Source organism: Parus major, chromosome 2 (assembly GCF_001522545.3).
Source record: "Parus major isolate Abel chromosome 2, Parus_major1.1, whole genome shotgun sequence".
Lineage (NCBI taxonomy): Eukaryota > Metazoa > Chordata > Aves > Passeriformes > Paridae > Parus > Parus major.
In genome coordinates this window covers 131,750,490-131,778,242 of record NC_031769.1, presented here as the reverse complement: position 1 = coordinate 131,778,242, position 27,753 = coordinate 131,750,490, and the positions used below count along the sequence as shown (strand labels likewise).

Genomic DNA, 27,753 nt, shown 5'->3' with positions numbered 1-27,753 from the left:
AGAGCATGGTGTGGTGTGTGTTTAGGGCCATTTGGAGATAGCTGCTGCTCTGGGAGGAGGGGGCAGTGAAGTACTCTGAGGCAAGAGCTGAGGCCTCACTCTCACCTGCTGACATGCCACCCCAAACCCAGGCTCGGCAGAGACTTTTGATCAAAGGGGGAAAAGTTGTGAATTATGACCTCTCTGTGGTGGCTGATGTGTACGTGGAAGATGGAGTGGTGCAACAGATGGGACCAAACCTAAACCCAGAGCCCTCGACTGGACTTGTTGTGCTGGATGCAACCAACAAGCTGGTGATGCCTGGGGGCATTGATACTCACACACACATGGAGTTCCCTTTTATGGGTAGCAGGTCTAAAGATGACTTCTATACTGGAACTAAGGTGGGTGCACATGTGCACAACTGTGTGTGCATCTGGGCTTTCTCAGAGAGGGATGTCTGCTAGCCATCCAGTATTACTTCTGAAAGAGGGAATAGAGTGTGAATCTAGCACGGCCAGTTGTTCTGTCTCTTTGACTGGGACATTGTCATAAAGCAGTTGGAGTACTCAGAGATCCACCCTCAACCAGCATGTGATTTGGGTTCCTTCAGAAACTGTTGTGATTGCGAGGGTCAAGTGGGGCAGGCATTTACCCTGGCTGTCAGCATGCTGACTACAACCTGCTGTGGTACATGCATCAAACTTCGTACTTTTCTGAGCAAAGGTTAACTAAAGCAACAGTTTAATTCCCCAGTGCTGTTTGAGCACTTCTGTGGTTCTGATCTTTCTCCTCTGTTAGCATGAGGGAATGCAGGCTTTTCTTCTGTCTTTCACTTTGGTGCTTACTGTGCCTCTCAGTGAAAGTCCACCTCAAATACACTTTATAAAACTACCTAATTTCTCCGAGTTTTACACTAGGAGTGGGATTTTTTCAGCTTTTTTGCTGATCTTATTATATTCCCTGCATATGAATAGTGTATCAATTACTCATATTAACAGTATTATACATCATGTCCATACACTTTCCATAAACAAAATTTTCAAGGCACTTTTCTAAGAGCTTCATTGTGCAGACTGAAATCCTTTGTTCACAGAAAGGATCACATTGCCCTACTTGGCTTGTCTGCTAGCCATCACCTTCACAGAGACTGTTATACCCAGCTTCTCTCACAGGACAGCTGGGATTTACTGAAAAGCAGAACATAAGTTTTTAAACTTATGTTTAAAAACTGATTTTAAACATAAGTTACTGAGTAACTCTGTTAAACAGAGTTACTGAGTAACTCTGAGCTACTTATAGGACAGGGATGCTGCAAAACAGAGGCTGTGTTCACAAAACAGAATGTCCAGATAGTCACTTCAGTGCCTACAAGAAGATTCTAGATCCAGCTTAGCAATCAGATGTCAAAAAGTTAGATATTGTGGATATTCTTAAACCAGGTCAAAGTGCGGAAAGTGTTCAAACCTATTCACTGAAGGTCATCATCTGAAAATATTTTGGCAAGAAATTCAGGGAGACAGAGTTGTATCCAAGTATTGCAAAATATGCTACAATGATTAGCTAAGATTTACCCATTCAGTCGAGTAAGTAAAGGCACCTCTCTTTACAGACAGAGGTGGGGAAAAGATTTAAGGAATAAAAAGAGACTTCAAGTGGAGTTGTGGAACCCATGACTTTTTTTTTTTTTTTTCTTGAAGTGTATAAATTTTCTCTACATCCTGTTTAACAAATAAGTCAATCAGTCTTGTTGAAAAATACTTGACAACTTGAACAACTTTTCCTGGAGAAAATGTTTTGCTCAATTCATTAGAGATCTACAAATACTTGTGTCACTCTCTAAACATTTCTTTTTGCATAATATACTGACATATTTACAATTATTCTTCTGATTTCTAAGTGAACAGAAGAAAGAAAGAAAGAAAGAAAGAAAGAAAGAGACTAATTGTTGTAGGAAAAGGAAAAAAGGAAAAAAGGAAGAGTAATGTAGCATGAGGGACCTGGACAGGCTGGATAAATGGACTGAGTCCAAAAATAAAAGGTTTAACAAGCCCAAGTGCCATGTCCTGCACTTTGGCCACAATAATCCCCTGCAGCATTCCAGTCTGGGGACAAAGTGGCTGGACAGTGCCCAGGGAGAAGGGGACCTGGGGGTGCTGGTTGACAACAGACTGAACGTGAGCCAGCCTGTGCCCAGGTGGCCAAGAAGGCCAATGGCATCCTGGCCAGTATCACCAATAGTGTGGCCAGCAGGAGCAGGGCAGCGATTGTGCCCCTGTCCTGGGCACTGGTGAGGCCACACCTCGAGTGCTGTGTTCAGTTCTGGGCCCCTCAATTGAGGAAGGACATTGAGGTGCTCAAATGCACCCAGAGAAGGCAACAAGGCTGGTGAAAGGCCTGGAACACAAAGCCTACAAGGAGCAGCTGAGGGAGCTGGGGTTATTTAGCCTGGAGGAGGAGCAGGGGAGACTTCACCTCTACAACTCCCTGAAAGGAGGGTGCAGCCAGGTGGGGCTCACTCTCCCAGGCAACCAGCCACAGGACAAGAGAACACAGTCCTAATCTGTGCCACGGGAAGTTTAGGCTGGACATGAGGAAAGAATTCTTTACAGAGCAAGTGATTATACATGAAAATAAGCTTCTCCTTCAGTGTGAGAATTTCACTTGGGTTCTCCTGAACATGATTTTGAGAACACTTTTCTCAAAGCAAATTAAATCAATCTCCATAATAATTTTTTGAGTCTGGACTTTTCTCAGGGGAACTCCTCAGTGGCTTTTGGCTTTCACTGTATCCAGATTAATTGATGTAAGGGAGTTGGAGAGGGGTGGGAGGAAATTTGCACTTTTTCTTATTCTTAATACTAACTTTCTTCTTTTCAGGCAGCTATAGCAGGAGGAACCACTATGATCATCGACTTTGCCATTCCTCAGAAAGGTTGTTCTCTTACTGAAGCTTTTGATACATGGAAAAGCTGGGCAGACCCTAAAGTCTGCTGTGATTATTCATTGCACGTGGCAGTTACATGGTGGAGCAACAAGGTAGACTACAAGAGCTGACTTAAATTCCATACATTTGTACCACACCTGCTTTGAATTAGTATATGCTAAATATAACTTTCTGGATAGTGTTTTTGTGATTAAAAACAACATTTGAAGTAGCCTACACCCTTCTGAGAGTATATGTATTTGAAGTCTAGAGATAGCCTGTATCTCTGGATAAAACTGTAAAAGGCAGGGATTGTGCAAGACCAAGACCAGGCAGGTGCAGGGGGAAAGAGGTGTTTACAATCATTTTGTCTTTTGTTGCTTGAACACTTGATATTTTATGCTTCTGATGAGTTTTGTTTGTTTTGGTTGTTTTCTATTTTTATAAGGGTATACATGTAAAATACAGAACTTGACTTCATTTGTAGAGAAAGACTTCTTTTCCTGGGTGACTGCAGTAATACCCCTTAAAGTAAAGCAGGACTGTAGCCAATAGTACATTGAATGTGAAATAATCTAAAAAACCTTTTGTGAATTCACATATGGGAGAATCACCTTTGCTGAGTGAATGTTTGCTGATAGCCTGAAAGCTTTACTGATAAATCAGTTTTTCAGGTGCTTGTTATCTATCAGAATGAGATCCAGGTTTCACAAGATGACTTTGGATTCTCAGAGAGCCATGCATCAGTACACAGATATATTAAGTAAATTCTTATTTTATATATGAGTATTTCTAATATTTAAATTCTAAAATATGTACACAAAAGCCTTCACTCTGCAAACAACACATCTTTGGTTTTCTGTGTACTGAGTGGTAAAATTGGCTGACCACAACTTCTAACTTAAGGCAAAGATATGAAATAAATTCTCCAATGAAATTTGAGCAATGTGCATTTGAAGCCTCAGCAGACAATAGTGGAATTGTACTGACAAATCCAATAAAACTAGGGAGGTGTAAATCAATGAAATATTCTAGTTTATATTAAGAATGTAACTGTTTTTAAAGGCCAAGATCAATAGAAATAGAATGGTTGGGCATTTTGTAGCTGTAAAAGGCCTGGGTAAAGAAGACTGATATATCATGCCCACCTGACCAGCTCTCACCTCATCAGGATCTGAAGTATTAATTAAAAGCATAAAATCTTGACAATGCCTTTGGTTAGTGGTAGTATATAGTGAAGAGGATAAATGGCATGTCTCTATATTTGTTCTAGAGCAGGGCCTTTTCTCAGGTATTTATTAACTCCCACTCAAGATGTGCTCCCATCCTTCCTCTGCATAACTAAAAAAGATTTCCTTGAGTTTTTTTATATATCTTACCCTTCCTGGGCAGACCCAGCCAGATTATGAGAGAGAAGATGAAAAAAAAATATTTTACTTTTTGAAAGAAATTAATCCCATGGAAATTGTAATAGCATTACAAATACCTGTCAATTACTATAATAATAATTTTACTGGGAAAGGAGAGCCAAAGTTATGTAATATTATGTTTCCAGGTAATCAGTCATGCAAGAAGGTCCTAAGACTAAAAGATGTGTCTCTTTCTTTCTTTCTTTCTCTGTGATGTAATGTTTTTCTGGCCTTCATAGGTTCTAGCAGAAGCAGGAAATCATAACAAGTAGTGAACACAAAAAAAAACTAAAAAAGAAAATAGTAGGCCTGCACTTAGCATTTTGGAGATGTTTTGTTTGACAACAAAATGCTTCAAAAGGCTGTGAGTGCTGTTTAGAGTCAGGACAAAGTTCTAAAAGATGAAATCTTTTCTGTCACTCTGTTGTTTGCTAGAAGCTCATTGAAATCCAGTTTTCAAAATCAGTTTTGCACAAATGTCCACATTGTTAGAGTTGGACACATGGACTCTAATATTAGAATGGGTGTTTTCAACATCTGGGGGTTTATTCAAAATAAAATTCTGCCTCATTACCTTTTGTTAAAAAGCATTCCCTCCTGTAATTATCTTGTGCTTCTAATATTTGCACTGCCGTGCTACTCTTTTATATACTTTGGGAATCAATTTGATACAAGAATAGTCTAAGTCAATCTTTAAATATGTTACTTGGGCTATTTGTACTGCACATATGTTTGATGGGTGAGTAAATACCCTTCACACTTAAAATTACTTTATACAAAATTATTAACATGTACAATATAATTGCTGTATTTTTCAGGTGAAACAAGAAATGGAAAGTCTTGTTCAAAACAAAGGTGTCAACTCCTTCAAGATGTTTATGGCCTATAAAGATATATACATGGTCAATGATGAGGAGCTATATGAAGCCTTTTCCTGCTGTAAGGAACTTGGGGCAGTTGCTCAAGTCCATGCGGAGAATGGGGAACTAATTGCACAGGTGCACATTTGACATTTTGTCCATCAGAGTCAGGAATACAGTTGGTCCTAACCCCAGGTCTCTCCAGACACAGTCAGCTCATGCAACAGAAGCAAATCCAGAAGTGTGGAGAAAGCTTCACTGACTGGGCGCACAAGTCTCAAAGTCTAATTAGCATAATTAGCTTCACTTCATACTTGCTACTGCCACCTTGGTGCTGTGTGGAGGCACTGAGAGTTCTGAGGCCCTGAGGGTATAACTGCACTGGTTATAGTCGACATCAGTGATAACTTGAGTGGTAGAATAGTTTCTTCAACTATTCCAGGCAACAGTGCTTTGACTCTGCTCCAGGTCCCATAACAGAAATTTACTCATTACTAAATAATCTCAAATCAGGAAATCTTAAATTCCTGAGACAGAGTAGCAACAAAACCTTTTGCCTTTCTAAACCTTGGAGTTTTCAGAAGCTCTGGACATGCATCTTTGTGCTTAGGTAAGGATTTTTCCTTTTGTTCTCTCCAATGAGGGTTAGTAGTGTCATTGGACGTCATTGGCCATGATATTTAAGTGTACATATTGAGAAAGGGGTAGGGTTTTCAAGAGTAGTGATTTAATCCTGCAAGCCAGTGAAGTGTGTTCTCTGAATTTACTTAGGTATTCTGAGATCTGTTTATTGAGGTATCTTAAATTTCAGATAAAACTACAGTAACTTATTTTGGAAAAAAAATCAGAACTGCCTAAATATTTTTTTCCTTGAACTGGCTGCAATGGCTAGTTCAGAATCCATTTGACTGACAGCATGCTCACGACACCATAGAGATGCTTTAACTGACTCTTAGATGCTTTTGTGTGGTCTTCAGGGTGCAAAGAAGATGCTGGCAATGGGAATAACTGGCCCTGAGGGTCATGAACTGTGTCGTCCTGAAGAAGTGGAAGCTGAAGCCACACAGAGAGCGATTACCATAGCAAATGCTGTAAACTGCCCCCTTTATGTAGTCCATGTAATGAGCAAATCTTCAGCAAAGGTGATAAGTAATGCACGAAGAGAAGGTAAAAGACCTAATTCTTTTATGCTTGGACAATGGCACTGGGGGAAGGATCATGGAAAACCAAACACAACATTAGTTTCTTACTTTTCATGGGTGTCATAAGCCTCAGATTGGTGAATTTCTTGGAGTGGGATGTCTAAATTGTTTGTGTGTGTGTGGTATTGGGCCCAAGGGGAGCAGTGTGGAAGAACAGCAACCAGAATTGAGACTCTCCCTTCTCCCCTGAGCAAATTTTTTTCTCTTTGTACTGTACCTCCAAGGTCAAAGTGATGGCCAGGACAGCATTATTGCATTAAAAATTATGTGACCAGTTCAGGACAAAATAACTCTACTGTTCTCCTTTCTTGAGTTTGTCTGCAAGACTTTACCAGATACCTTGATGAGAAATTCTATAACAGAGACCACACCTTATTTTTACAGACAGTGCCATGATGTGACCATGACTCCTATTCACTGGGCACTTAAAAGTCATGGTGAAGATGAGTGTCTGAAAGCCTTGATTTTCACTAGTGCAGGGTTGCTCAGGTTTGCACTGCAGTATTCACAAATAATTCTGGTCAGCCAAAAGGGCCTGACTTTCCTGACCATCTGTTAGGTAGACTAGGAGCAGCCTGAAGGGTGTAAGTATTCAGGATGTTTTATCTCCTTATCTATAAGTTCATCCAAAGCAGCACATGGAACAACAGCGCTGTGAGGAGACATTATCAAGGTGGAAGGAGCAGGATAGAAGCCCAAGATTTGGAGGACCTAAAATTATCTGTCCTCATTTTCCTTTTACATTTTTTTTACTATGTTTTTACATCATTTGCATTTACAGCTTGTTTTAACCTGACTTGATATGAATTTCATAGAGACACCAGTGTCCCTATTTCTTATCTTTAGATAATGCCTACACAGGGGGCATAGATTATTAATATTAAAATGTAGAGCATGAGGTTACATCAAAGCAGTGTGATTGTGCTAATATAGATGGATGTGTTTATGCCCAATATGTATGACCATGACTTCTAGTAAGATTTAGCAGCAATTCAAGTTTGTAAAAGAATCTACCAGAATGAGTTTTATTGGCACATCTTGCACTGTGCTATATTGGATTCCTCCACTAGATGCCAGTGCTGCCAGGAATGTGGATTATATCCATCGCTTGTTTGTGCATTCACAGGTGTCCTGTGAACATTAACTACAAGAAGCTATGACAACAGGTGAAATACCCAGATTAAAGATTAAAAACTGGCTGTGAACAAAAACAGTGTTTCATAAGACACTGTTCAAGTGAAGAATTTTATGCTGACAGTAAATACTGTAAAACATTGATTTGGCATGTGTCATAAGAATAGTCTGCAGTGCCAGTTTGATTCCTGAGGATTGATGTATGCTTTTCACCAGTGCTTGCCTTTGTGCACAGCAACAAATAACATATCTTCATAATTCATATTGATCTGATTAGACGTATACGGTTTAGCAAAAATAAATCTAAGTTTGATTAAGAAATTTCAAGAGATAACTAGAGTACTGCAAACATAGTTACAAGAATTGTTGTTTTTAATAAGATTGATCTGTATAAATTTTGGTAATTGGAAATTTACTATTGTTGGTTAGAAATTATTTTCCATTTTTTCAGTAAATAGTGGTAATAAAAAGCAAGGAGTTCCAGACAAAAAGAAAAAATATTCTCAAAGTATTGTATGAATGACACAATAACATAAATAAAACTGAAATATTTTTATGAAAGATTCAATTTCAAAAGGTTAAAAACAACTCTAATGTGAAAGTTGCATAAACTCTTAAATACTGGAAGCCTCTCAGGCATTTGAAATATTCACTCTAAAACAGTTTAGTCATCTTTTCAAGACCAGTCTCCACATCTTGATGCTAGCTTCTTGCTATTCATGATTGTGAAATTTTTCATAATTTTTTCATGTTCCTTTCCAAGCACTTAGAATGAAATACACAGTGTGTGTGCATATTCATCCCTGCCCATGTCAGAGGAAGATTGATAGCCCTTCCAATTCTGTCACTGACCTCAGACAGGAAAAAAAGCTCTTCAATGAGTGAAATCTATTTCCTGGTTGACTATATGATACCAGAATTGAAGCATTGCTTCTCAAATTCTACAGAATAGTGATTTTCCTAGTCAAAAATGTAAGTCAGAGAACCCAGTTCTTCCTTGTCCCTCATTCAGCTATACTAGGTGAGAGCTAATATTACAGGCTGAAGGCCTAACAGAGCTTGCTCAAGACAATAGGCATAATTCTGTTGTCTTCAGTGAGCTATGGCTCAGACTTGGAAGGTTAAAATCAGTCATACACATTGTAAAAAAACAGCAGTTCTTATTCTAGATAAAGCAAACTTTAAGAGAATGAACTGAGAGTCAGTCCTTCTCTCTTCCACGCTGGAGTTCATCATCTATGTCTGCTCTGATCTCCAGCAACACCACTTAAGGAAGGAAACCTCCAGATTATAGCAGCATATTTTTCATGTACATCTGTAACAGCTGCTGAATATTCAGCAGCTGAATATTCAACCATATATTTGTGTGCATGACACTCTCATTCCCTAAAGCGGGAAGACAAAAGGGATTCTCCTCCTGCTATAGTATAAAATCTTTCCTCCAGTGAGAATACAATACAAGACTGTAGAGCTCTGGTGTCAGGCAGTGCAGCTCCTTCTCCTTATTAGGATTATCTGATGTGAATTTACTGGGGAAAATGACTGTGAATTACTGGGGAAAATTAAGGTAGCCTTGTCACCCATTCCTGCCACCAGAAATGCTTGTGGAGAGAGCAAGGCTAAAAAATGTGATTTAGTGGTACATGATTTATACTGTGTCCCCCTAAAAAATGCTTTCAGTCTAAGCTAAATCTAAGCTAAAGCTGGAGACCATAGAATCACAGAATGGTATGGGTTGGAAGGGACCTTAAAGATCATCCAGTGTGATGATTAAAGATCATGTCCCTTTCTGCATTTAATGTGCTGCTACCGCCAGGAAATTGTGGCTTTCTGGTGGAGACCTGGAGAGCACAATCTTACTGAAAAAGTCATTTTCTAGAAAAGTTTCTCCTTGTTTAAAAAATGCATACAAAAATATGTCCTTGGCCAGATTCAAAGAAGCTTATTCAGGCTTACAAGATTGGTTCCTACCAACAGTCACGGGTTATGTCTCTTCTTAGTGGGAGGAAAGGCATGTCCACTGCTGAGGGAATACAAACTCTCAAGCTGATTCTGAGCACAGGAATGCAACTAAAAATGGCAACTTTTTAGCTGTCTCATGCAGGACAGCTCAGGTCCAGACTGTATATAGCTTAATGGATACAATGCTATCCCTGATTCAATAAAACCTGCCTTGCTGTCCTGCTCCTTTCAGAGCATAGCTTGTGAGTATCTTTGCTCCATATGACCTTAAGTGCTTCTAAAACTTCTACTAGAATATGAACCTATGGACCAGATTTCCAAATCTGTAAATGTTAGTTGGTGTTTTTCAGTATTGCAACTCTTTTTGAGTTCTGGTAGGTGGAAAAGGAAATTGCAATTGAATGCTCTTCTTTTCTGATAAAGTAATCTATTATAAATAGGCCTGGTTAGCCAGTTTGGGTATCTGATAAAAAGGTCACAATATACACAGCTATTTACCAGCTGCTCAGAGGTGTCAGGAAGACCAAACAGCAGAACACTTGGTGGTTCCTTGGTTTTATTGAATGCTGGAAAACATAACAATTTGAAAGATGTGATTTATTACTGCATTACTTCACTTTTATGCCTATGGGCAGAAGGCAATAAAGCTAGAAGAACCTTAACGCAGAATTTCCTTGTTGCCAGTCGAGCAAAAAGAGCCTTAGCACAGAATTTCTTTTTTACTAGGTTTAAAGCAGAATCTTGATATTATTGTATCCTTCAGTCTGGCTAGTCGTGGCCCAAATGAAATGCAAGAAATTGCACATTCAGCAGAACTGTCCAGAAGTAGTCTGTTGAAACTGCAGTGTTTAACCAGCACCAAGCAGCCTCTGAGTGGGTGTGTAAGGTCCCAGCTCATTCTGGCTCTTCAGTGACCACTGCAGTTGGAGGCAGTACCCTGTCAGCTACAGAACAGCAAAGTGTCTGGACCACTCGCTCAGGGAGTGGGTTTCAAGCTTGAAATGTTTGATGAGTTTCAAACACATGTTTCCCAGGAGAAAAAAGTAGTTAAAATATGCTAGCTCTGTCCAAAGGCTAACAGCTATTCTGGGTTGGTGTGCTCTTCTGAGGAAAATAGGATAATGAGCACCATAGGATAAAAGATTAAAATTTGGGAGATAACTTTTAAATTAAGTTATTTATAATTTTTGGTTTGGGAAATCTTCCTATACTATCTGGTTTATGTCTTCTGCCATAATTATAGCCTGACAATTAAAAGTACCACCTTGCAAAGTCTGTATGCTGTACATATTAACTTATATATATTTACTTACACTGTTATGTAGTCAGTAATTTCAGAGCACTAAACAGGTGCTACCAAGTATATGAATCTTAAACATAATTAATGCAACTGAGGACTACATTCCTTTTGAAATCTCAGTCACATTCCTAGTAAACAATGCATAAAACCCATTATAATATATCTGTCAACAATTTAATTTAAAAACTTGCCCAAGCAATGTTTTTAGGAGGAAATATATTGGGAAATCACTAGCAGAATATTCAAAACAAAGATGCTGTGTTATAGCTTAGTTTATTATGTCCTTCCATGCGTTGGTGTTTATTTTGACAAACTCATTCAAATTTAAATTCATTGCCACCAAAAAGATCCTCAACAGAGAAAATACAAGTTATACATTTTCATGTTGTGTGATGTTGATTGCCTTATATTTTTCAGGAAAGGTGGTTTATGGGGAGCCTATTGCTGCAAGTCTTGGCACTGATGGCACCAACTACTGGAATAAAGACTGGGCTCATGCTGCAGCATATGTGATGGGACCCCCACTGAGGCCAGATCCATCTACTCCTGGCTTCCTCATGAACTTACTGGCCAAGTAAGCAGATGAACAAACAGTGACCGCTGACGCACAAATGCACAGCAAATTTTGTCCGGAGTACATAATAGCAGGCTGATGCTCTGGAAATTTTCTAAGTACAGAATGTTACGTTACGAGAAAGGAAAAATGGAAGGTGACATCACAGATGAAAAAAAACCCCTCTGTTTTCATATTTAATTTCTCTGAACTCTTATGGCCTTCTGTCCACATTTGATTTTATTCAGTAAATAAAATTGCCTTGTTCATACTGCAGCAAAAATTGTAACATGACCAGGAAGACAGTAAGGCTCTAAGTCAGTGGGAAATGTGTAAAAGGTGAGGACATTTTCTGGGATTTGTTGTCAGCTGCCTTTTTCACTTGAAATTCAAATACTGCATGAAAACTAAGCCTACTAACTTCTGAAGATACATATAAAGTGTCCACTTCATACCATCTACTTCAAAACAAAGTAGAAAGAGAAGTATCTTTCAAATACCTTCACTTAACAATATGTGGTTTGCTGGTGTTTCATTACCAATAAAGGTTAACCCCACAAAGAGCCTGTAAAGGTGTGCCTGTACACTGGCTAAGTGTTGTGCAGATCCGTAGTAATTTCTGAGGTCATATGGAGTGACACAGACTAAAACTGCCCAAAGTGAGGATGAAACCAAGCTGCTTGCTCTGGGCAAAGTGGACAGTCCTCCATTTGTGGGACATCTTTGACATATCCAGAGCAAAAGTGTCAATGTTGGTGCTTGTTTTCATCTGAGGGGTTTCTGAAGAGGAAACTGCCTCTTAGGGCAACTGGCTGTTACTGTGGAGCCAGTCTTGGAGGCTGGGACTGAAGGCAGGCTGGCAGGGCATATCAGTTTTTGTCTTTAAGGATGGATGTGTTGATCTACCCAGCCTTACAACAGGTTTTTCTCTGTGGTACTATCTGGTTCATGCTCTGACTCATAATGAATTTTGTTTCTCTGCAGTGGTGACCTATCTGTGACAGGGACTGACAATTGCACCTTTGACATATGCCAGAAAGCTCTGGGCAAAGATGACTTCACAAAAATCCCTAATGGAGTGAATGGTGTGGAGGATAGGATGTCAGTCATATGGGAAAAAGGCGTTGTAAGTATATAAAGGTGTCCAAACATAGAGGTTTTGATTTCTCCAACAAAACATAATCTCTCAGCAGGTATTAACTCTTCAGTTTTATCAAGTATGTTTATCATAGGATAAGTAATTCGACTGAAAACTATAACAGTCCTTATTAGCTCTCCCTTTATGCTCCTGGAAGATGGAAGAAGATGCTTGATGTTTAAAATATTTCACTGAAGAATCATTTCTATTGTTTAGCAGTAAGGGATTTATGTTGTTTCAGTGGCACTGCAAGTATATTTCCTTGAAGCATTTTTTTCAACTGGTGAAATAAAAATAAAAGGAAAAAGATGCCCACAGTTTCAACTCTATCATTGTGTATTATTTCCTCTTTGATCTCTCTCAAACTCAGCCATTGGAGGAGTTTACATGGTGGTATGCCTATCAATTTCTAATTTATGCTTTAAAAAATGCTTCTCTAATGTGTGGTTCAATCATGTGACAAGACAAAATGAGCACCTTCAAGTTCCATTGGCTTCAGATTCTCAGTACCAACACAAGAATGCTCAGTGCTTCTCAGATAATGTCTGATGTGGAGGGAGATAAGGAAATCTCTCGAGGAATCTGCTGCATATGAGGTGTTATGATTGCTCTGCCTAATGCAAAACTGTTACATTCTGGAAGCTCTAGGTCTATTTAAGTTCTCTTGCAGTAGTGAAGTCATGTTGATAATGCACTGTGAAGCATATTCATTTGTCACAGTATAATTACCTACCTCACACTCTTGTTAAGAATGTGGTTCATGATGTCCCTTGTTTATCTGTATTTGGGATTCAGCTCCAGTTGGTATGTACAAAACAAACTCACCTGTGCCTATACTCACCTGTGGCACAGCTCACCTGAGATTTCTTATGGGGTAAAGAGAAATCTAGCTTGTGGTTCTTATGAAACTGAGACATGAATGTGTTCATCAGTGCTGCTTTTGAACAGTGTATCCTGTTGGGCAAGATAATTTTTTAAAATTTCTTCAATTGATAATATCCTCCCTTTTTTCACTTGTAAAACATTACACAGCTGTGTGAGTTTGTCTGAACAGCTTTCCTCCCTTCCCACAGATTATTACTTAGAAGAGCAGTGTTCACCATTTTCATTACACTTTTAATCTCAGATGACTGCTCACAGGCCACTATAAACATGTTTTTATGACGTTCTGATTCCTAGACTGACCTGTGCACAACATTGCTGCTAGTGTAGGTGGCTTTCCAAACAAACAATGGTCACAGAAGCTGGATTAAATTAGTTGCACAGCATCCCCAAGATGTCCAAAGACACATGTATATCCATTGTTATTTGCTATTTTGCTGAAATGTCACATCAGCAGATCTGTTTCTTATACTACTTGATTGCAGCATTTACTGATCACTGCTATACTCCGTGTCACTGCTAAAGAAATTTGCAAATCAGTTTTCCTATATTACATTGTACCTTGCCTTGTTATCACTTTCTAGGCTCCCCTTAATACTCTGTCACCATTTTCTAGATCCAAGATACTCGAGAGCAGTTCTGTTTCCTGAGGAAATTTCTGAGCAGGACCACAGATTTAAAGACAGCTAAAAAATTTTATTTCGGTAGACTCATGGCTGAATCCACAGAGTGTTTGGTTTAAAGTTGTCTTATTTTTCCTCTTTGCTGTGGGATGAAGTAAGATAAAATTACTGTATTTAGTGCAAGTATATTGCATTATGAGCATCTGAGAGAAATAGCTAATTTTACTTAACTATTAAGTATAATGTTAATATTATAACTTCTGAGCTCTTCAGTATGATGTTTTTAAAAAATTGATGTGATGTCACTCATTCTAATTTTTCAACCAGAAGAGCATTTTTTCATTCCTTGTTTAAAAAAGTAATGAATTTGCTTTTGTGTACTCTTTTGCAGCACAGTGGAAAAATGGATGAAAACAGATTTGTAGCTGTTACCAGCACAAATGCAGCAAAAATCTTTAACCTTTACCCAAAGAAGGGCAGAATTGCGGTGGGCTCTGATGCTGACATTGTAATTTGGGATCCTAAAGCTACAAGGTATGTATGAGAAGTTATTCCCCCCCACCCCCCATCCAGCCTTTCTGCAGGGAAAAAACATCACAAAGCCATTGTACAACAATAAGCCTTTGGGTGAGGTTATGGTAGTTTTAAATAGCACTTCATGTGAATTAATTAAAGGGTTTTGTCTCCCACAATAGCGTGTGTAAGGGGAGCGCTTTGATCTCTAGGTGGATTAAAAAGCATTCTCTCTGATTGCTGACTAAGTGCAAAAATTAAAAAGGTCTGTACATTATGCAACCAGGGCTTGGTATCCTAAGACTAATAATAACTCCTTTGGGATTTTAGAGCAACTCTTTTTAGTGCTGGAGTATGTTTGAATTCCTCCACTGCAAAGGGCAGGGAAAAGAGCCTGGTGCAGCATGACCCATTACACACTTGTGTTTTGAACTAAGAGCCACTTCGAACATGTTCAAGGTGGATTGAACTTCTGAAGCTCAATCCATTTATGCTTATGCTTTTATTTGAAGATTTTCTGATTGTGTGCACAGTAATTGTGCTAGAATAGAGCTTTTTGCACCGACAGATGCACAAACAGTGTCCTGGTGTTTCACCCTGCATGACTTGATACCATGCTACATTTAGGTCTATTTAGGCATGAAATGCCTTTCTAGGAGCCTCAACTCACGCAGAGTACTGTGCATTAGCTGATTCCTGCCCTCAGGTGTATTCACACTATCAACCAACTCCAGAATCAGGACTCTATAAGGAATTATGTCTTGAGTCTTGCTCTGGCTCTTGTGCCCATCCTGGTCTTGTTTAAACTGCCGGGAAATGGTCTGGCAGCTGTCTGCCACAGAGCCAGATCAGCTGGGGAGTTGTCTCTGAGCTGAGATGCCTACTATGAGCTCTGTGAGTGTATCTCCACTCTTCCAGTGCTCTGCAGGTAACTTAAGTCTGCAGGAACTTTAACAGCCGAGCCAACCTCTGACCTCCTGTGCACACAGCAGCAGCAGCAGGTCAGGAAGTGTCCTGGGCTGGCACTTTTCTTCATGGACTCAGCTCTAGTGAGCAGTGTGACCATACAACTGTGCTTTCAGCCTTTGATTTTTGAAAAGAAAAAAGTCAAATACTCAGCTCATGGTATAGGAAAGTTCTGAAACGTAACTGGACATGTCTGATTTCGGTAGCCAAATAGATATAATAGTTATAGCCAAATGTGCTATACCCCCTCTACCCAATCCTAAATTTACTTTACACCAACAAAAGTATTTTGACCAATCTTCTGTTTTTTTGATTTTTGATATGTAATTCTCACTCGTTTCAGTATATTAGTGAGTACCACAAAGATGCAAAAGTGTGAAGTCTTCTGTGTTTTAAGCTACAACATTTGAGGATATGGAGGTTCCTATTCAGAAGTCCCACAAAAAAACTGACAGCACCAGCAAAAGAAGTTTCAGGAGCGTCAACAATCCAAATAAATATAGAGGCCTGCCCAGTGCTGGGTCAGGGAGATTTTCATGTGCTTTATGCCTTCTGGCATGTTGAGCAAGCATATTTTGAGATACCAGCACTGAGCTATTTCAGGACAGTGAAGCTATGAACTCTGATTTAAAAAAACCCTAAAGGATTGTTTTCTGAACTCTCTTCTGCTCTGCCTGGGGACAAATGAATATAGAAGAATAACAGACTTCTGACAATGTTCTCAAGGTGCTTTGTCAGCTCCTGTAATTATTTATCTTTTTGCCTCTCAAACATTCCTTCTGCATCCCTTCACTCTCTCCTGAGTGCTCTAATTGCCTTTTCACCCACTGCAGCTGGGAAGGTACAGTTTTTCTTTAAGCATTTTTTAAACATTTAAACTGTATCTTCTTACTGAGCAAGCTTATTTGAAGTTCAGCCAGTATTTTCTTCCTGATCTGGTACTGTTCCCATTGTTTATCCATTTGGGTTTGCTGAGATCAGTTTGTCTGCAGTTACAATTTTGTGAACAATATGAAAAAGTATAAATAAATCTCACTGGAACTTGTCTATTAATTTCACTACAAATCCTGAAGAGGGCATAAACAGCCCAGCAGAAAAAAGGGATCTAGCTAATGGATTTCAGCCATTTAAGATGTTACACAAGGCAGTCTTGTGTGCTCTGTTGATTGTGGGGAGTGATTTTAATTTTCACAATAGGCTTGTTCCTGTTTCTTGCTAAGTTCTTCCTCTTTTGTGCATGACTTTTTTTCTTGTTTGCAACCACAAGTCTCACAAGAGGGAAATGCAATTCTTCAGTTCTGGTTTGAGTTTGTTTTGCAGTAATCTTGAAATTCTGATTGATACCAGCCTAATGAGCTAGACAATTGCTGAAGTATTGCTGTGAGGAACTGATCTTATCACAATCTGTCAGAGGAAGTCTATACAGAAGATTCTAGAGTAATTTAGAAAGGTAGTGCAGTACAAAAACTTGTATCCCTACAAAATGAGCTGCATTTCCCCGCCCACATCATTGCACAACAACTCCTTGGGTGCTATCTGAGCATTCAGGATTTTCCCTTTCTAGGTTACAAAACCCTAGTGAATTCAACGTGATGGCTCTGCAAGCTGTGAGCAATTGCAATTTAAGGTTCTGCTTCCAGCACTCTGCTGCTCTAACTGAGGCTTTCCTTTTGAGCATCAGTTTCATTGACTGGCCTATTTCTGTAGCATTTTCTGATAATTTCTGCAGAAAACATTATATCAAAAATTACCAGATTTCCTACTGTGTTTGAAGCATCTGAATATTTGTTTTAACAAGTCTGCATGACAGCAAGCATTATTTGGAAGAAACATTAAATGTATAAATTGGTTAGAAACTGCATTACAAAAGATGGGTCGTGAGTCCTGCCAAAGTAGGTCTTTTCGTTAACTTCCTTACACTTATTCCATTCATTAAAGGCCACAAAAATACAAAAGGGATCTGCTGGTTTATGGCATGCCATGTGCTACCAAATACCATATTGCAGACCTCAACACCCTCAGCATCCCAAGTACAGTCTGTGCAAGCAGAATTGTTGTGTGAAAACTCCTTGGGAAAATGCATGTAGGCAGCAAATGTGTACTTACTGTACCGTCTTATTTTAATCTGTGCTTTGATCAAGACTGTTCACTGGCTTCTTTCAGCTGCACACAAATAATATAAAAGCCCCAAGTCTGTGAAATAAAAGCAATTGTAAAGACTTTTTCAGGAGGAGAGAGCAGAGTAAGTAAGGGAAAGGGAATTTCACCTGTCAGCAAGTCAGTGTCCTCTATAACTGATGCCTTTAGCTATTTGAAAGCAAGCAAGAGTGTAAAATCTCTAGGGTTTGTTTCAGAAATGCTCAGCAAGGAATCTAAGTATTGCAGTACCCAATTCAGGCAGTGAAAAGAGCTGAGCATCCCTTGTAAAGTAAAGGCAGAAGGACCTAAAGATCTCATAAAGAGACATCCAGCTCCCAGCAGGTATTAGGGCTCAATTAATTCACTGTAGCCTGTTGGAGCCTTGCAAGTAAACTCTGGATCAGGTCCCAAAGGGAAGATCAAATGCCCATAAGGATAAGAAACCTGTCTCAAATCGAGTTTAACTTTCTAAGTCCAGCCACTTCATTATAACAACATGCAAATTGGGAAGCCACACTCCCCAGGGTTTTTCCCTCATTAAATATAGCTGAGAAGTTAGATACATCTGACTGCAAAGGCAGAGCTGGCTATGCAGGTAGCACTGTCCTCTGGGCTTTACTGGAGTGCCCCACATGTGCTGGTGGAGCTGGGCTCAAGCCCTGAGCAGGGCAGTAGTACCAGTGCCAGCCCCAGCACAGAGTGGGGCCCCTGACCAGCAGGAAAAGTGGGAAGCCTGAGGTGGGGACAGGAGGGAGGAAAAGGACAGGTCACTCTGTAATCTACCTGCCTGATGTGACAGAGGAAGATGTGTTTTCTAGTTTGTTTCTAGTATTTTTGCATTTTAAGGGAAACAGTGACTGGATGTGAATCAGCAAAATGTCAGAGTTCCCTTCTCTGCTGGCATATGTTCCCTCAATGCCTTTGCTTGCATCTAGATATGTTCATGGCTAAATCTCTTGCATTTGTTAGAACCGAAACCTGCAGCCTATGTCTCTCTCATTTGCAGTCAAGTCTGCAGCTTCAGAGGCTTAAGTGGGGACGTTACAACGTTTAAGCACTCTGCCAAGTAACTGCCTGTAATTTTTAGTAACATAAGAGAGGAAGAAACCAAGATGTTAGCAGAGGATTAGAATAAATAATGCTGCAACTGTCTTACTCTTTTGATGAATGAGCATAATTTTGAATACTGAATATATGGATGACTGCATCTAGTCACAATGAGACAAAATGAAATAATGTGGTGTACAAATATCTATGCATAAGACAAGTATGTTCTGGCATTTTCAACAGCCCTGTGTTCTTTTGCACAAGTGAAAATGGTGTGCCTGCATAAATGCACACTAATTCACCAGAATCCTGCCAAAGATGTCTTATTTCAAACTAAGAAAATGGGGAGAAGGAAACAATAGGCACAAATTAAAATATAGCAAATTCCATTTCAACATGATAAATATTTTATTTTTTTTTTCTGTGATGGTGACCAAACACTGGCACAGGCTGCCCATAGAGACTGTGGATCTCCCTCTTTGGAGGCACTTAAAACCTGATTTAACATGGTCCTGAGAAGCCTCCTTTGACTGAGCCTGATCAGAACACAGGGCTTGGAATAGATCTCCAGAGATGCTTTCCAACCTCAGCAACGCTGGTTCTGTGAACTGTAACAAGATAAGCCTCTCTGAGTGTGCATGATGTACATTTCCCTAGTAACTTTCTGTCTCCAAAATGTCACTTGGTCTCTTTAGAGAAGTGAATCTCAGAAATGTTATCCAAAAAATTAAATCATTCTTAATCTTCCACTTACATAATTTTGACTTTTTCCTTTGTAAACACTTCAAGATCTTCTACAGTCTTTGAATAGACTAATTTGCGTTAATCTCTTTTTTGCATGTTTTTCTGCAAGCTAATTTCTCATTACCATTTGTCTCCAGCCCACAGTTTTCACAAGTGTTCACTTCCATCCTGTATCAGCTTGGAACAATTAATAGGACCAGACTAGATAAGATTGTTGACAAATGAGCTACTTACCGTAATAAAAACATTATTTTGTTGTCAATCTGTACCACCCCCCCCCCCCTTAAAATTATGACTTTTAGGAGATATGATTGCATGAAATAAAGATCCCATTTCTTCAGATAAGTCACTTTGATCTGAAGTTCCCAAACATTAACATCTTGCATCTCTTTTTATCTACAAATCTTCTCAATTCATATGACTACTCAAAAGTAATGCTTATTGAAGATTTTTTTTAAGAGCCTAGGAACATAACTTTACAAATAGTTGCCTGCATATGTTTGCATATGCAGTTATTGCATTTCCTTAATATAAAGTAGGCCATGAGGTTTTTAATCCACATTATAAGCTTATAGCTAGCATTTTCACACACAGATTTTAAGACTTTCCTATTTTTCATCTATTTTCTTCTCTCTGTTTTTTGCTTTTCCTTTTAATAAAGCTCTTAATTATCATTATAAATGAGTGGTGACTCAGAAAACACAGAAAGGTGAAAGATTTCTTTCTTCTAGATTTTAGAAAAGCAGGTTACAGAGTTCAAAGGCATCTGAAAGTGATGAGAAGAGTCAACTCTTGCAGGCTGATACTGTCCTCAGTAAAGCTGAAAAGCTCTGAGATCCTGCAATATAAGCACTGAGAGTAATTCCTTACAGCTCAACTGCTCATTCCTGTATAAGGTGGTTTTCTATGGTAGCTGTCAACAAGGCAGCTGTTTTCAATTACAGACTTTATTACTATGTTTTAAATTAGGTAATTAATTGATTATAGAATAGGTGCCCTCCATTAACTGAAATGTTGAACAGCTATTCTTGCTTAAGTGCTGTTATCTACAGCACTCCTTCATATTCCTGTATCTGAAATTTTTAAATAAATCTGGCTGAGGTATGTTGCTAATTCTATTGAATGTAATTAAATTCTTCATTTGCTTGGTTATGTAACCTTAAAAATTAAAGGGACAATCATTATGGTAGTCAAAGTTTTGGTTCTAGAGCTGATGTAGCTTCATGTCCTATGCGTTACAAAAGGTGTAAGATCACTCTAATGTCTAATGGTTTCCCTTCATCCATGTCCCCCTCCTGCCCAACTTAGCTCATTGTTTACTCTTTCAGTCTCTGGGTGAAGCATAGACATGTTTGTTGAGATGAAAACTGCTGCCTCTAACTCCTTAACAGTTTTAGGTCATACCTTGAGCTGACTACCTGTGAATTTCACCCTATGTCTTGCTGCATTAGTCTAAGCTGCTGCTCTATTCCAAGTTTCAAGCCGCAGTCTGTAGCTTATTTAGTTACAATACTCTAGGAATGCCTGTAAAGTCCTTTCTCATGTAGAGCATAAATAAATACAGTACTGCTAGTCACTGAATCCTCGCACAGTTAGAGCAAATCTGTCAGTTGCTCTTTGACTCTACATTAGTTGGATAGAGTATTGTGGTGAAAAAAAGACAATTTCAGAAGCACGTCTTCCTCTTTGGTAGTAGAGGAATGGCAATGTATATATTAATGGCTTCAAATCACTTTGCAAACCAGGTGTATCCAAAGCAGCTGAAGTGAGCTGCACAAAAACACTGATGTAAGAACAATATAGGACCTGATGTCTTTAGACATCTCTTTGTAGAGGAGAATGTTTTTTAAATGTTGAAGTAATTGTTCTGATCTCAGTCTCTATTGTTGTTTGAAACAAGAGACACTGCAATTTATAACAAGAATTAGAGAATTTTTCCAAATTGTATTTTAAAAATACAATGCAAATTTTTGAACCTGGACTCAGAATCTGTTCTTATGTAAGTAATCTCTTGTGTCAGACATCACTTAGGATGCTGGGGATGGCTGTTAAGTTGTACCCTACTGTGGTGGCAGTCTTTATTTCTTGGATTATTAGTATGTTACAACTGTTTTTGCCAAATAGCTGAGAGCAAACATCAGAACTTTGCTAAGCTGACTGCCACTGAAATTGGTGATACAGGTGTAAACAGTCTGTTGCATAAAGTTGCTGAATTGGGAGCTTCAGACCCAAAAATACCATCTAGTTCTGTCTGCTTGCTTGCTAGCTACCTGAAACTTTTACTGACATTGGTAATATCAAAGGGTTAAATCACAGGCAAATTTTGGTGGTTTCCATCAGGGAAAATGCACTTCACCTTCAGATAGGGCAGCATGATCTACAGCTTGTTTCAACAGAAGAATTATAAATGAGTTCAATTGAGGTTTGTTGTTGAGGCAAGCTCTGGAAATGTGCTTTGTCCTGTTGCAAGGTTTAGCTGTACAAATGGATATTATTTTTGAATGTGCCAATTTCCGTTAATTCTGTATCTTTAAATGAAGGACGTACTTACCTCTGAGGTATGGTTACCTCTAGTGATCCTGTTCTGTTCATTTAAACAGCTCACATGTTGATGAAGGATCTTGCTTAATTTTCCTGTGTTTCCTCAAATTATCTTCTCCATTTTTCTTTTCATGTCCCTGTGCCATTGTGCAAGTAGGTAGGATTTATATGCAGAGAATCCTAAAGATTATTATATTACAGTTGTTCTTACTGCTCTAGTAATTGGACCCATAAGGGTAATGCAATAAGCTAGAGGACTATGTTCACGAACTCCTAATAGGGCTGTTCTAACAACAATGGTTACATTTATTTGACAGCATTCAATAGGACCAGGGAGAACAAGAGAGGTTTGATTTTCCCCAGTGTGAACCTAAAAGGTGATGCTGATATTGGTGAGCAGGCATGCACAAGTTTTCTGTCCAAGGTGTGTTGCAGAAGGCAAAGTTTTTATTCCTGTGGGTAGACAGGTCATAGGTGGTATTTACATATATATAGCCTTTGAAATGTCAGTTACCACCAAGATTTAAATGTAGCCCTTAGCAGAATCAATTACTCTAAGTTCAACAGAATGATATGAAGGAAAAACTAAGTATCCTTCCATGAATTCTTTTTTCCTCTTTATAAGCAATCATTTTGAATATTTAATATGATTATTTCTGAAAATGGCTATACTTCAAGGAAAATACTGATTTTTTTGTGGGTTTATCATTTTGATAAGGATATTGACTAAAGTTTTAAAAAAATCTTCTCCAAATAGATCAATATTTCAATCTATTAATAATTTATATTGATTTTGACTTTGATGATTCCTTTGCAAAAATATGTAGTCTCTGGAATAATATGAATGCATGTATATGCATTATAATATGTACATGATAGAGTTTTGATTGTGTGAGCACCCATACTGGAAAAAAAACCTACTGGTAACCAAAAACATGAAGCTTTCTTCTTTTCAGAAACTATAAATGACAAAAAAATTATAAGCTCTCTAAATAATATATATAATCTCTAGCTTGGATACAAGAAGTTAATAAAATAATTAACTGAAATTCAAAGCCTTTTGACCACTGTAGTTACAGTACATAGTAAGTAGCTTGACAGGGAAAATAGACAATCAAGAAAGTATACACAGCCTGGGCTTCCAGATAGTAATGTCAGCTCTTGCACTGGCTCTGCCTTTAAAGTAGCCAGTTAGGGTTGGAAAAATTGTCTAGGAGAATGGAAATCATATAGAAAGAGGTCTATATATACAAAAAGCAGTAATACCATCATTCAAATGATGACCATCAGACTGTTGAAGTCTGAAATTATAATTTACTTAATACCCTTGGAGGAAAGTTATGTAGAAGAGTGATGTCATTATTACTTAGCAGTACTGAGATATTTGGGCTGTCAGTCACTGAATCAATGCAGCTCACATTAAGTATTACCAAAAATCATTACCATCTACTGACTTTCCAGTGAAATGGTCTTGGTGTTAGTTGTGAGACTCAGTCTTTGAAACATTGCAGCCATGCTTTTCAAACTTGAAATTGCAAGTCATTCCAGCTAAAAGGTCAGAGCTTTCCCTGATTGAATTGTGCATAGATATTTGCTTGACAAGGCAAAATGAAATCATGTTATCTAAAGAAAATATTACAACCTGACTTTTTTTCTTCTAATCTCTTTTGTAGTGGAAAATTTTGCATTTAAAGGCTGCTGAGTTCTGTCCTTTTGACTCCCTCTTCATTCTTTTGAAATGCAATTACTGTTCAATGAAATGTTATTGCACTATCCTATTTTTACAGCTGCTCTATGATCTACTGTACAATGTTGTAGTTATATAATGTTGCTAAATTTTCTTCCTATATCAATTTATCAAAATTTTATAATGAAGTAAAATGCAAGGATCATAGTAATTTTGTGTGTTGTTTTGTAAACACAGGACAATATCTGCAAAGACACATCACCAGGCAAATAACTTCAATATATTTGAAGGAATGGTCTGCCATGGAGTTCCAGTTGTGACAGTTTCAAGAGGCAAAGTGGTTTATGAAGGTGGAGTTTTCAATGTCACAGCAGGAGAAGGCAAATACGTCTCCCGTCCACCATTCCCTCCATATGTCTACAAACGAGTCAGGCAGCGGGAACAGGTTAATTAAACTAATAAATCTCTGTAATGCCTTGTACAACATGAGGATAACTAGCTCTTGGGAAGAGAAGTTTGGGGATTCAATGGTAATTTTCCTTACTAATCAAAATATGCCAAGGTGGGAGGAAATGAAATGAGGGACTCAATTTCTATTGCTCTTTATCTTACAGAAAAATATTATAGATTAGTTTCTGCTCATACAGTAGCCTGTACAGCTCATGAACCAAGCCTCAGTACTTTTAAAAATAAACATGTCCTAATTGCAGTAAAAGTGGACAAAGTTTTGCTTCTGAATAATCTAACTATGACATTTGATCACTGATTTCAATGAAAATCACAGGGCCTAAATTTCATATCAGGAAGAAATCTTGCACCAAGGAAGAAATAAAAAATTTTATAATTCTTTAATGGATCAGATACTTTGAGCTAAACCCTGCAGATGCTGAACATTTTTTGATGTGTTCCAGCAAGAATGTGTTAAAAACTGAACATGTGCAAAGGGCACTGCTGGGTCAAGCAAGACAGTTCTGTTCAAGCTTTTGTTCTCTTCTGTTTTTGAAATAGAAATATTTCAAATATATAGATTGGATTTTCAGTGCATATTTACCGTGCAAGCATTCATGATGCTGTTGCCTCTTTAGTGTACTGTGAATAGGATTTTCAAAAGTACACTGAGTAAATACATTTTAAATCACCACCTGAATCAGTGGGATTCACTGCAGGATCTAAAAGAAGTATCAGATTAGCATCCATGTGAAATAAGGCCCAGTAAAATGCCCCCAAGATAATTCTGTATATTTCTTTCTACTGTTGTTTTGATGGACTGAGAAGAGCCTGTAAAAGTGGCTGAATGACACTTTCCTCCAAAGACCACAATTTCACAGGATGCAGTGACCTTCCTGCACATTCATACACATCATACAGTATCAAAACTAATGTAAACTGAAATGTATAAGAAATCTGATAATTTCACAGTTCTGAAAAACTTCCATGAACACAGTGGTTTCCATTTCCCATCAAAGCTTGAGAATTTTCTCTTAACCCAAATATAAATTGCAGCATATCCTCAGAAGTGATTTTTCAACCAGCTCAGCCTCCTGTAGCCAGCAGCTGGAATAGTGAGTGATAGATATCCACATAAGGCAGAATTTGCTTTGTGTCAATGATATTTATTTGCCTCTCTTACCTGATGTATTAAAAATATCACTGGAAAATGTGAATACCCCAACAAATAGAAGATTCTATAAAATGGGGTGGAACATGTTGTTTCTTTAAAAAAATGGATTTAGAGTTCTACTGTTACAGTGTTGAACAGGTTTAGCTGCCCAGCTCCTGATGAAAGCTGAGAACTGAGCAGTTTAATCCCAGTGCAAGGGATCTTTTCCAGAGAGAAGTTAGATGAAAGTACTGAGATGCATTTCATAGAAAGACAGATTATCATAGGACTTCTATTTCAATTTTATTCAATTAGTAATTGCAAGAGAAGACAAAATAGTGAAAGATTTAAAACATTTTATTGCAGGTATGTCAACCTGTTCCTGTCAAGAGGGCACCATATACAGGCACGGTCTGGGGAGCATCCATCACACGAAAATAACAGGCTCATTCCCCAGTTTTGGCTACTGCAGGTAACCTCCTTTTTTGGTTTGTGAAAACTACTTAATGCTTCTCTGAAACTTCAAGAAAACTGAAGAGTTTCAGGCTATCTGGTGATAGGCTTGTCTCAAATAAGACCTCACAGAAGCTGAGTTGTCTTGGTATTTGTAAATTCGACAAAAAAATGTGGCAACTCAGGCATGGAGAACCTCATTTTGATTGGAACCTTATTTTAGAAGTTCAGTTGAAAGAAACTGATGAGGTTTAGCTGCTAGACTGAGACATGGGTATGAAGGCCTATACAAAACCTGAGTTCAGTTAGCAACAGGAGCACAAAACAAAGCATGACTATTTGACTTGCAAATTTACAGGAAAAAAACTAAAAAAAACCCAAACAAATCAGCTTGATGTTAAAAACTAAATTTGTTAGTGTCCCTGTGTTACAGACAATAGCCCCCCCAAAAATGTGCTGTTTGGGTTAAGCTGACAGATTTGTTTTGCAAAAACAAAATCTGTCTTTGTGAAAAAGAAAGCTCCAGGGAGACTTTAGAGAAGCCTTTCAGTACTTAAAGGAAGCCTATAAGAGATGTCAAGAGGGAATTTTTTTTTACATGGCCACGGAGTAGTAGGACAAGGTAAAATGGCTTTACGCTGAAAGAGAGAGTAGGTTTAGATTAGATATTAGGAAGAAATTCTTTACGGTGAGGTTGGTAAGGAACTGGCATGGGTTATCCAGAGAATTTCTGGATGTCCCATCTCTGGAAGTGTTCAAGGCCAAGTTGGCCTTGAGCAGCCTTCCTAATGGAAGACATCCCTGTCCATGGCAGAGAGGATAGAACTAGATGATCTTTAAGGTTCCTTCCAACCCATGCCATTCTGTGATTCCACAAATAAAGTTGCTGCAGCCAGTGCCAGCAGTGTTTGAACTGGTGTGAACTCATCACTGCTAACAGGAGTAACAGCCAGCATCTCCCCTTCCCTCCTCTCCAGTGTTCACAGTGTGTAACTCGGTTATTGACAGCCCTCGATATGCCCTGGTGCTCGGCAGATCTTTCTGTGAGCAGAAACCAATTAGTTTTGTCTTCTGGGTTAGTTTTCTGTTGCCTTGGTGAGTTGAAGTGTCTCTGAGAAGAATCAAGCGAAGATCAATGCAGTGCAGCATGTGAGTGGGGTGAGGCAGCTGGGGACAAGGACTAGTGACAGCACCTCGCTCTCTCACTGTTTAACAAGCAGAGGAAATGCTTCAGGAAAAGGTAAAAACTAGGCAAGTCCTTCAGCAAGCACAGTCGAGCCATGCTGCTGCTGTGTGCCAACTGCAGCTGAAATGTTGTCTGCTACAGCAGGGGAGCTGATTACTATCAACTGGGGGGAACAGTGAGTTACAGGAAGCATGCCAAAATCCAAGCTGATGTTTTGGGTGCACATGTGTACCAACAATGAGATCAGCTAGTTTGAGAAATGATTTCCCAATAGGTGAACAGAAAGCCCCAGTTTGCACCTCACATATAATGAGTCTGTTCTTAGTGCTAATTAATATGGGACAGGAACAAAACCTGCTATGGTCAGAGGGTGAAATTAGCTTTTCCACATTTCATGGTATCGTTCCTTTAAAGCTACCTTAGAGTGAACCTCATCCAGGCATCAGTAGCAGCAACAGAGCGCAGTCTCCTATTTGTTTTCCTCTGTCCTAAGGGAAAAGCTTTTCTAATAGAGAGGACTAAAGGCCAAAGCTTCAGTAGAGTGAGGGAGCAATAATAATTCTTTCTAGCTCCTAGCACTCCTTCTCCATTATTACCTCTGAGTGACAAATTGCAAAGAAGAGATTTTCTTTTGAAAGATGATATCATATTGTCTTTTTCTTCTCTGTAGATAAAAGCAAATGAAAATGACCTTTCTGCCCCCACCAGCAGTTCCTTCTGGGTCCAGCAATCAATTCACAATCAACTTCTCAAGAACCAACATGAAACAACAGTAACCATTAAGCATCATACTTGGTTTCCTGCATAAAATTGTCATTGAAATTTATCCTTGAAAAGCCTTTTGCTGTAAGAATTTGAAAATTCTTTTTAGAAAACAGAGTAATAATAAAAAAACCCCTGCAATTATAA

General features: G+C 38.6%; 1 protein-coding gene across 1 annotated transcript; it reads left to right on the top strand.

The window, feature by feature from the left end:
• The first annotated feature begins 7 nt into the window (after positions 1-7).
• DPYS (dihydropyrimidinase) lies at positions 8-27,753 on the top strand. Its single transcript, XM_015619984.2, has 10 exons — positions 8-383; positions 2,860-3,018; positions 5,133-5,312; positions 6,152-6,341; positions 11,190-11,346; positions 12,310-12,451; positions 14,360-14,502; positions 23,843-24,050; positions 25,572-25,677; positions 27,515-27,753. The coding sequence occupies exons 1-9, from the start codon at positions 114-116 to the stop codon at positions 25,644-25,646; spliced, it is 1,524 nt and encodes a 507-aa protein (XP_015475470.1). The 5' UTR covers positions 8-113; the 3' UTR covers positions 25,647-25,677; positions 27,515-27,753.

Coding starts and splice junctions, on each gene's coding strand:
- DPYS (XM_015619984.2), top strand. CDS start 114: ATGCCACCCCAAACCCAGGCTCGGCAGAGACTTTTGATCAAAGGGGGA. Junction 3,019..5,132: donor TTACATGGTGGAGCAACAAG/GTAGACTACAAG, acceptor TGTATTTTTCAG/GTGAAACAAGAAATGGAAAG. Junction 14,503..23,842: donor TGGGATCCTAAAGCTACAAG/GTATGTATGAGA, acceptor TTGTAAACACAG/GACAATATCTGCAAAGACAC.